This window comes from Oculina patagonica, chromosome 6 (genome assembly GCF_052425735.1).
Source record: "Oculina patagonica isolate OP01 chromosome 6, crgOcupat, whole genome shotgun sequence".
Lineage (NCBI taxonomy): Eukaryota > Metazoa > Cnidaria > Anthozoa > Scleractinia > Oculinidae > Oculina > Oculina patagonica.
The window spans coordinates 17,372,099-17,381,834 of NC_135763.1; the positions used below are offsets into that span (position 1 = coordinate 17,372,099).

Consider the following 9,736-nt stretch of genomic DNA (forward strand, 5'->3'; position numbering starts at 1 on the left):
AAGCTACTTCCACTCCCATACCGAAAATACAAATAGATTGTCATGTTTATGTATGTTAGGCCGTACCAATGTACCGTATTTATTTGGTTATAGGGCGCATTTTTTTTTTTAGGAAAATCTGTTTTTCTGTTGGAAGTTTATGCCAAAATCGGAGTGCGTCTTATAGCCCAGTTTTTTTTTTGCCCAGTAAACCCTTATAACCAACAATTTACCGAAACATGAACTATGGAAAGATGTCTAGTTCAAGTCGATTTGCATCTTTATTGGTAGGAAGTGTTACCTCTTTACTCGAAGATTGTGCCAAAGAGTATAAAAAACATTCAAAAATTCACATTCTGTAAGACCGATGAGTAAAAATAAAAAATAATAAAAAAAGCAGTTAAGAAGAAAACATGAGACAATGAATAAAATTTCGATTTTAAAATTATTTAGTAAACATAATTACATATAGATATGTTTTTAACTGATGGGAACCTTATTTTAGAGCTCCCGATTTGGAGTGGTGTATCCAATTTAAAAAATGTTTTAAAATGCATGAAAGTTAAATAACCTTTACAATTATTGCTGTCTGTTAACAGTTAAAATTTTATTTTTGCATGCTAGGTGAAAAATTTTGGAGACGACGTACTTCCCCTTCTCAATATTAACTCAACGATGGTCCATAATAGGTCGTTTTTTTTTTCTCTCTGACTTCTTTTTTGTAACGACAATTCTGTGCTTGTGGTAGTGTACGGAAATAGCAATCAACAAGACCTGATCCTCACATGGCATGGTGAACAGATTTGGCCTAGGAATTGAAGGTATTTTCAAATTTAAATAGTAAAATCGATTTTGGAGCGATTGTTGAGCGATTGAAGAATACGCTGCGCTGCCACTTAATTTACATATGTCGGAACGCTTTAGAGAACGAGACATAAAACAATAGACACTTTTGTTATTCAATGACATACAGAAAATTGGCCGGGTATTCTGCAACCTAGCCTCGATTTCTTTAAAACAAGCCCCAAGGGATAAATTCTAAGCTTCATATCAATTAATTTTCATTTTATATACACTCAGTTCAGTTCCTGTTTAAAAATTGTTTTATTTTTCAAGACCATGCTCATTGTCATTGTTTCTGTTGATGATGATCAGATCAGATTATAACTGTTTGATTATTATTGTAAGGATCAGTGTCTGTCGGATTTAATGAGAAATAATTAATATTTAGCATGACTAGTAGTTTATATGACGATGGCCATTGTTATTACTAGTCATCTATACCATCAAATTGTGACTGATATATTTGTATAGTATCAAATATTAATAGTGTAATTTAAATAAACCCTTGATGGCTAGTTTATTTTGGTCTCAGGTGTAGCCTTAACTGAAGACCCATTTACACTATGTTGCATTTTATATGTATGACCACTGAGATAAAATTTTGAATTTTTCAGGATGCTCGAAGTATCGACAGTGTATTGCCACATTACATGAAACCTTTTTGTCCTTGTGCTACCAAAAATCCAATGTAGTATAACTAGGCTGATGTTAAATCATGCATATATATTTTAAGGTGGCTCCATAGGGTTTTGAGATATTACAGCGCGCGCTCAAGTGATACCCATCAAGAGATCATTTTCGCGTTATTTTTTAAACTAGTTAAATAAAAGCTGCCGAAATATTAAAAACAAGGACTAAAATATGTTGTGCATTATTCTTTTTTTAAAATAACGGCCTTTGTTTTTGAGCTACATCTACTCAAAAAGTCCTATTTTTTGGTGTTTTTATGGCTTTGATCTTAAATTTCTTTAATTTTCTTCGGTGAAAATTTTTGAAATTCTCCCAACGGATTGAATCTTATGAGAAATAACTTTTAAAAACAAAAAAAGTAGGGGTTGTCCAGGTCGTTTTTGCGTTTTTGGTTATTTTGTGTTTTTTTTTTGACTAAGCAAAAAAACTGGCTTACAAATTTTTTAAAAAAAACGGCAAAAAGGGCAGTTCAAAAGGTATCACATCTATGCCAAATTTTAAGGAATTTCACCGAAGGAAACTTTAGTAAATACAAGGGGAAAATTTCTATTTTCGCCCGAATAACAATTACGTCATCAGAATAGAAATTGTCCAAGATCGCTATTTGAGCATGCGCGAACTTTCGAACCATACGAGTTGATGTGTAAAGACGAGCGTTCCCCGTTGTTGTCGGTTTTTGTGCGAATATCTGTTAACCCCAAGGTTTGTTAGAGACATACCTTAATCCTTTATGTAGAAGAATCTCTGAAATTCTGCTCGAAGTATCTCACAATCGTGGAGACTATTCTTTATTTTCTCTTTTGCTTTCGATCGTACGAACTTCACAAAAGCGGCCAGAAGCACCGCGGACGTTGTAAACACCTTTTTAGGGTGTTGTAAACTCTTTTATCTGCTCAACACAGGAAAGCACGGGTGTTGTTTCATTGGCAGGAAGCAAGTCTCGCGTTTTCTCGCCGAAAATTTCACGCTCGCGTGAAGCCGCCATGTTTGTTTTGATTTGCCGGCATTTCAAGCTCGCCCTTTCGTACCCATTCTTCGCGCGGTCAAGAAACCCTATAGAGCCACCTTAAGTAGTCCAAGTGAATTCAGCCTGGAATACTTGTGAAATCGCTCTACAATATATATAGTAATTTACGTTGCACAAGATCAGCTAAAGTCGCCTTAAGCGCCGAAAATCGCCTTAAGTCACCATGTTTTTTTGCCAATTTTGCTAAAGTCGCCTTAAATCGCCTAAAGTCGCCCAAAGTTATGGCGACTTTAGGTCCCAGAGTAGGCCTTTTTTACGTAACAACACCTGACACCGATGTAAACAACCAAAGCAGGAATACAAAATCAAGGGAAAAAGTACGAATTTGCAATTCTGCCAAAAAAACTAAAAAAATTGAATTATGTGGAAACAGTCGATATTTGGCCAAACACACAATGTTATGCAAGACAAAATTTATTCACGTCGAAATGTTATTCTCAATTTAAGCTGTTGTAACCATGTAGAAGGAGTCAGAAAAGAAATGTGGTGTATAATGAACGTACTATAAAGAATAAAATGAAATTTTACTTTGTCATTGGAAAAAAAATTTAAAACAATTAAATCCCGTTTTTAAGTTTGAGAAACGATCGATCCTTAGTTTACCCATCAATCATTACTTTTTTGCCGTGACCTGTGTAAAAACTATCCACGCGCTGTATTATTTGTGTTAATTTAACTTTCATTTTTTTTCCTCAAACAATGTACGACAGTTAATTGTTTATGAAGGTATTAGTATTCTTATTTACAGTATGTAATTTTTGGAAGAAGGATGCAAGAGTAAGAGAAAGAGAAAGATAAGTTTCTCCGTGCGTTTCATTACCTTCTTTTCTTTTCATTACCTCATTTTCCCTTCCATTTCTCCAGTGATGCTTTCCACCGCGTGTTCCGTTATACGCAACCCAGTGCGCCCCCCCCCCCCCCTTTGGGTTCCCTTGTTTCCCTCCTCCGTTCCCCACTGCATTTGCTTTGGGTTCCACCATTCGTTCGCTCGTCGTGGTTTACTTATGCGTCAGTTTAAAGTGTACACGTTTATGCTACGTGGGGCTTAAAGCGGTAAAAAAAATATATATATCAGCGACAAAAAAAAAATCATTTTTGTCACTGATTGTTTGTTAGACGTTTCGGGTAATCCGTAAGCCTAATAATGGCGAGTTGGTTACACGCTTTTTGAGATAACGTAACGCAAGGCCTTCGCGCGTGACCATAAACGTTACCCACTGAATCTCGCCTCAGGTACAACATCACTAACGATTTTAAAATCCATGCAGTGATTAAATAAATAAAATGGCCTTTAAGCTTGAGCCAAATTACCACGAGTGACTTCTCTACGGTAGACCCAAACGCTGCTTCAACTCATAATCCCAGAAGGTCGAAACTCTTGACTAATTGTATCCGATAGTTCTTTTTTGGAGCTATTTTTCAGTTTCTGTCTTATTTCATATCACGGTTTTTTTGTTTTATTTTATTTTTATTTTTAATTTAACTTCAATGGTAAGTTTTTACAGTTTTCTTCACAGAAGGTGAGAGTTCACGTGGTTTTTTTACGGTGATTATTTTCCGGTCGATGAATAAGCTAGGTAGAGTTGCTGAAAATCTTGGGGTCAACAAAACAATGGTAGTTCGTCTAAAGTTTTTGCCGCACCATGTTCTATGTTATTATTATACTTATATTTTGCCCATTACTTAGGGTAGTCATCAAACGAATATGATTTCAGAAAAGGAAAGTTGTTCATCATTTTTGTAACGCGCACTTTTTGTTTCGTGGTCCAGACAACTTTGTTTCTCGTGACTGAAGGAACTCCATACAAAATCCTGCTGCACTTTTCCAAGTAATTCTCGGAACACGTGACTCCTAAGTGGTCACACAATCTTTGCAAAGTTTCCTTGGGTCTTAATACTGTTTCATGTCCTGGAATATCGATAACGGCATCTCTGTACCGTTCCCTAACGCGTTGGTTGGCGGCTGCCAGGCCAAAGTAGAAATCAATTGCCTTGTCAAGTTCTGTTGCGTTGTTTATCTGTCGTAAAAAAAGCAAACAAAGAAATTGCAATCAATTTCAGTGGTACGCTCCTTTTAAAAAAAAAAACTCCTACGACCATTTGGCGATGGGCTACTATTTATCCAAACTTATTATGACCTTATATCGGAGGTGCATGCTTTTACCACGTAGGTCAATCTTTATATAATTAATGTCGGGGCCTGAAGAATATTAATTGCGGAAAATTCTTACGTTAGTAAAACAGAATTGTCCAGTTTAATTCTTAATCTGCTTCTGTTGATAGTCGGTTTTGCTAGCATGTTCCCGAAACAAAACGCACGCGTTCTAGCTTGCCCGGTCTTACAGGGTAGGATGCACCGAGTAGAATGCACTGTATATCTAAAGTGCTAGTATAGGGCATACTTTAATGATTATCTAGCTGATGTGAAAACCCTTGATAACCTTGCGTTCTTACTTTTACTCCTTCTTCCCTCACTGCGTCACGTGAACCTGTTTCGCGAAGCATTATGGTTGCAATGTTGTCAAATGGGTTCCTGATAACGTGTATGAATTTCATTGGTACTTGAACGACTTGACCGATTTCTTCAAAAAGGCTCATTCGGCTGCTGTTTAACATTAACAGTCTTGCAGTATTACCTGCTTTCTTGTCACCAATAACCTTTCGAAGAAACAAAATACCTTTTAAAAATTGCAATGTCTAAAACTCTGGAGTCGCCGTCAGAGTTAAATAACGTATTTCGACGAAGATACTCTCAAAACTAAAGAATACCTGGTTAAAACATTAAAGGGGTAGTGTCACCATAAAAAAACGAATCGATTGTTTTCTCCTGGTTTTCTTTTTTTTCCTATTTCTACGCATGCATGACTGTCCTTCTTTTCGCTTTCTTCCATGGGTATGGGACTCCGCTCTGCGGCCCTTCGAGCCGCTGGAGAGCTCCGCTATTACTTTATTTTGGCGGAGGGTGGTACTGGCCATGTTTGCAATGTGTTTGCACAACACGAAAAGTGCAGGGTGTGAAATTTAGCGATCTCACAACCTTATGACCGCCGCGCTACCACTAACCTAAGAAAGAATCTATCCTTATTCTCTGTTGATATCCTCCCTGCCATTAACTATTTTAGACTCACTAGTCAGGAAAGAGTGTTTTTGCTCAAAAATCAAACATTGCCTGTTCCATGGAGGGCTAATGAAAACCATAAAATAAAACATTTTCGCAGGTTTCCTTACTTTCAAAGATTTCAATTTCTTGTTTAAAAACCAGTTTCAATTTTTTGGAATCTTACTTTTTTTTGGTGGAGAGTGCTATCGTGAATGTAAATTGTCTGCAGAACACGAAAAGTGGAGGTTATGATGCCTGTGATCTCACAATCTCATGACCACAAAGGCTCACAAAGCTACCACAAAGTTAAGAGCGAGCTTACCTTTATTTTCTTTTGATACCCTCCTTGCCATAAACCAGGAATATTGTACGTGTACACTGTTTCAGACTCCTCACTCAGAATAGAGTCTTTTGCTCGAAAAACAAACATTGCCTGCTCCATGGAGAGCTGATGAAGGTCATAAAATAAAACATATTTTTGCATGTTTTTTTGTTTAAATATTGGTGACTGGTACTTTGTCCAACGTTTTAGCAGATTGTACTCATGAGGGATGTTAACCTCTGGGTGAGCGTCCAATATGGCGGCCACTAAGCTGTGACTACTGCGAGGATATCCAATAAACATCACAAATGTCTCCACTTCATCGTACACTTTAAAGAGTTTCTCCGCAGGAGAAAGGAGAGGCGTTTCTTCTGCAAAAAGAAAACTGTAACTCATCTTTCAAAACACTGAGTATTTTTATCTTACTCTGGTTTAACTGCAGAATACCCCACCATCCTTTAGCTCTTTCCAAAAACGTGGATACGCAGTGGTTGACATCGTACTTGCCGAGTGGCTACGCGGTGATCTAAATTTTTTTGGAGCTTTTACTTGAGAAAGGAACAAAATTAGAAAAGATCCAAGGGGTACTTGAAACCCGAGGACGGTCTTAACCTGATCCAACCTGTTCAGCCTGCGGGAAGAAGTTGACATCTTCTTTACTTACCGGTTTTGCAGCCTGTCGACGTTGCTTGAGCGGATGACGTTTTGCCTCCGTGGAAAGCATTTTCTTTTAATGGGGGCACTTGTGGTACAGATTTGAAAGCATCATTTTCTGTTCTGCGACTGATAATATAAACAACCAAAACAAAGCTAACCAAAACTGCTGCAAACAAAAGAGCATACTTCATCTTTAAAACGTATCTGAAAATGAAAAAATACGGTAAATTGCATTAAAGTATTTAGACGGAATCCGCCAGGACTTCGAGTACTTAATAATTTTTAAATATATTTTTTTCCAATTGAATTGGAAAAAAATATGTACCAAAATTATTTACATCTCATTGCAAGCTTCTGCGTTACTGTTTCAAATATCTTACCGAGAGAAATCATTTCTAGCAACACAAAAAATAAAAAACAAAGTTTGTGCACGTGACATTCGTATTGGTAATCAAATGGTGACGAGTGAAATTAGGAAATAATTTCACGCGCGTTTTGTCAAAATGCCAGCTAATAATTTCCCGAGCCTTAAGCATACATTTTGCTCAAGCTCGCAAGTGTTTTAGTCTTTGAAGAAAACCTTTTAGAAATTCCTTTTTGCTGCTGAAAAAAAGTTTCAAAGATGAATCAACTGTCAATTATTTCTCACATTATGACCGTAGTTCGTCTTGAATGAACTGAAAACGTTGCCCATGTAAAACGCTCAAAAATCCGCTCGATGCCATTTAGTCACTCACTCACTCACTGCCTATTGTGCCCACTGGCACGTAGGACAGCATTTAGGCAATTGGCTTAAGTCTTGAAGTCGTTTTGACGTTTTGAAATATAAAATATCATCAAAAGCTTTATTACATGACCAAGGCTAGCTGGCTAAGGTGAAATTCAAGCGAAAATGTACAAAGTTTAAGCTTTAAAACATCTTTTATTACGGACGCCATCTTGTCGCTTACTACGTTGCCATGGCAATTTTATAATTTCACAAGTGAAATTATAAAACGTTAAAATTTCGCGCCAAAGTTAAGGAGTAATTTGTCACCTATGATATTATTATAATAATCCCCGTTACGTGAAGCCGAGTAACAATGGCCGTTTTCACACTAAAAACGAACAAATCGTCTCAGTGTGAAAACGGGACGAACATGGTTTTGGACGCGCAAGTCGTCTGAATTTCTCCATCGATTTGGCCGTCTGGGAAGACGATTTTTTGAGGACGCCGACTTGGTCGTATGGACGGACAAGTCGTCTAAAAATTCACACTAGACGAACAAATCATCGGACGACTTGTCCATCTGGAAAATTCCAGTTTTATGACATCGCGACAGCTTGGCGATCGAGGGTGAAACTTTTCTACTTTATCTTCCTTCTTCATGAAGCCTTAAAGAAAGTCCAAAGGAAAACATCTCGCTCTTTGAGAAGAAACGTCCTTTCTCTACACTAGACAGGAATTTTGGATAAATTTGAATCGTTTAAACTGGTAAATTTTGCGTTCTTTGGTTCGATTGTTGACCTTGCTTTGCGAACAATCGGTCTGGTAGTATCAAATGGAACAGTAAATTTCCGGTCATTCTAGGAAAAACGGGAAAAAGGGAATACCTCTGAAGGTTTTTCTTTTATTCCGAAAAAATTCCAAAAAAGAACAGCCCCTTCCATTTGATTTTCCACCGAAACAACCGGTTTTTCCATTCAAATGTAAAGCCTAAATACACGGAGATGTTTTCAAGCCAAGGTTGTCAAATAAAATTTTCAAGCTAATTAACTAAGACTCCTTCCAATTCTTTAAATTTTCCGTCGTTATTAAGAAAGAAAAATACATTTAAAGGTATTATTTTATGCATTCACATAACCAAGTTTACAAATTCATTTAGTTTCCGACCGTGACAACGGCGGTTGCCTTTACAAGAATTCAGAATTTACGTGGCCGCTTGATCATGAATTTTCATATCATACATATCAGTATAAAATAGAATAAATGAATGTTTTCTTTCCTTTTCTTTTTTTGATTGTCAGTGTTGTCATTATAAGATTCTGGTCATGCGAGTCTTGTTTGATTATTATACCGGCCATTCATTTATCAATTTATAGCAGGAGCCCGCTCTTGTTAATAGCAGCTGTGATAAAAAAAAAAAAAAAAAAAACTACTTCCAAATTCTAATTCGATCGGGAAAACACGGCCCAAGAAGCTTCTCTGAGCTTCAAAATGACAGCCGTGTTTAAGTACAGGTAAGGTAAGGTGATGCGAGAGAAAATTTATGTTACACCATCAACGATCTAGAGTAAAACTGTAAACGACGAAAATTGATTAAATTAAAAACAAAAATACATTTAAAAATAAAATTGCTCATCGGCGTTCGCATTTACCACGATGCAAATTATTTACAGTTAGGTCGGCTCTAAGAAACAAATTTAAAAACTAACTTTAGGAGTCAAACTGCCTGATCCTACCTGATTCTTCCCTGGCAATGATACAGCGTACTGGTGAAGTTGATCCTATCTTGAGGACGGTTATTTAAATCAAGTGATAGTGGGGGATATGCTAAAATGTGGTCTTTCTAATTGATAACATCTCGAATTAGGTTATTGGCTGCCTCACATGAATGGCTAGTTCCCATCAAGAGTACAATAGAACAAACAACATGAACAATGCCCCTAGCTCCAGAAATTAACAATACCAACGGCTACACCAGAGGACCAATAGAATAATTAAGCTTCATAGAACTTGTTTTTTCGACAATTCGCCAACATACCGACGAAAAGACCTTTTTCGCTTGGGCGTTTTGTTGCCCCATTACAGACCATGTGATGATACTCTTGAGAATTTTTGCTTTCAAATTTTCAAATAGTCGCGTGTATATTTAACAATTATCCTGCGAAATCGCGCGGAATTTCGCCTGTTATTTGCCGCGGGGCCGTGGGCGGGGTTGGCTAAAATAAGATATTTTTTCCCGAATTTGGGGAGAATTTTTTTTTTTTTTTTTAATATTTTTTAAAAAAAAATTTTTTTGAAAAAAAAAAAATTTTTAAAAGGCTTAAAAATTTTCAGAATTCTAACCCTATTTTCAGGTATATTTTTTATAGGAAAAAAAGAAATAAATTACAGGGGGGGGGGGCGCCGAAAAAA

General features: G+C 36.8%; 1 protein-coding gene across 2 annotated transcripts; it reads right to left on the minus strand.

The window, feature by feature from the left end:
- Window positions 1–4,078: 4,078 nt before the first annotated feature.
- LOC144655905 (uncharacterized) lies at window positions 4,079–9,109 on the minus strand. Of its 2 annotated transcripts, none has more exons than XM_078516088.1 (5): window positions 9,061–9,109; window positions 6,626–6,784; window positions 5,962–6,332; window positions 4,994–5,197; window positions 4,079–4,557 (listed from the first exon to the last, which is right to left on the minus strand). In XM_078516088.1, exons 3-5 carry the CDS (start codon window positions 6,262–6,264, stop codon window positions 4,219–4,221), a joined length of 846 nt encoding a protein of 281 aa, XP_078372214.1. In that variant the 5' UTR covers window positions 6,265–6,332; window positions 6,626–6,784; window positions 9,061–9,109; the 3' UTR covers window positions 4,079–4,218. The 2 variants fall into 2 exon arrangements, with proteins under 2 accessions (XP_078372214.1, XP_078372213.1); XM_078516087.1 differs by having other exon boundaries at window positions 6,626–6,822; window positions 9,061–9,108.
- Window positions 9,110–9,736: the final 627 nt, after the last annotated feature.

What these genes read in the sequence shown, in the direction of transcription:
- LOC144655905 (XM_078516087.1), bottom strand. Translation starts at nt 6,809, where the DNA reads ATGAAGTATGCTCTTTTGTTTGCAGCAGTTTTGGTTAGCTTTGTTTTG. An exon ending in GTCGACAGGCTGCAAAACCG is followed by an intron (nt 6,333 to 6,625) that starts GTAAGTAAAGAA and finishes TTCTTTTTGCAG; the next exon opens with AAGAAACGCCTCTCCTTTCT. An exon ending in TGAGGGAAGAAGGAGTAAAA is followed by an intron (nt 4,558 to 4,993) that starts GTAAGAACGCAA and finishes TTTTTACGACAG; the next exon opens with ATAAACAACGCAACAGAACT.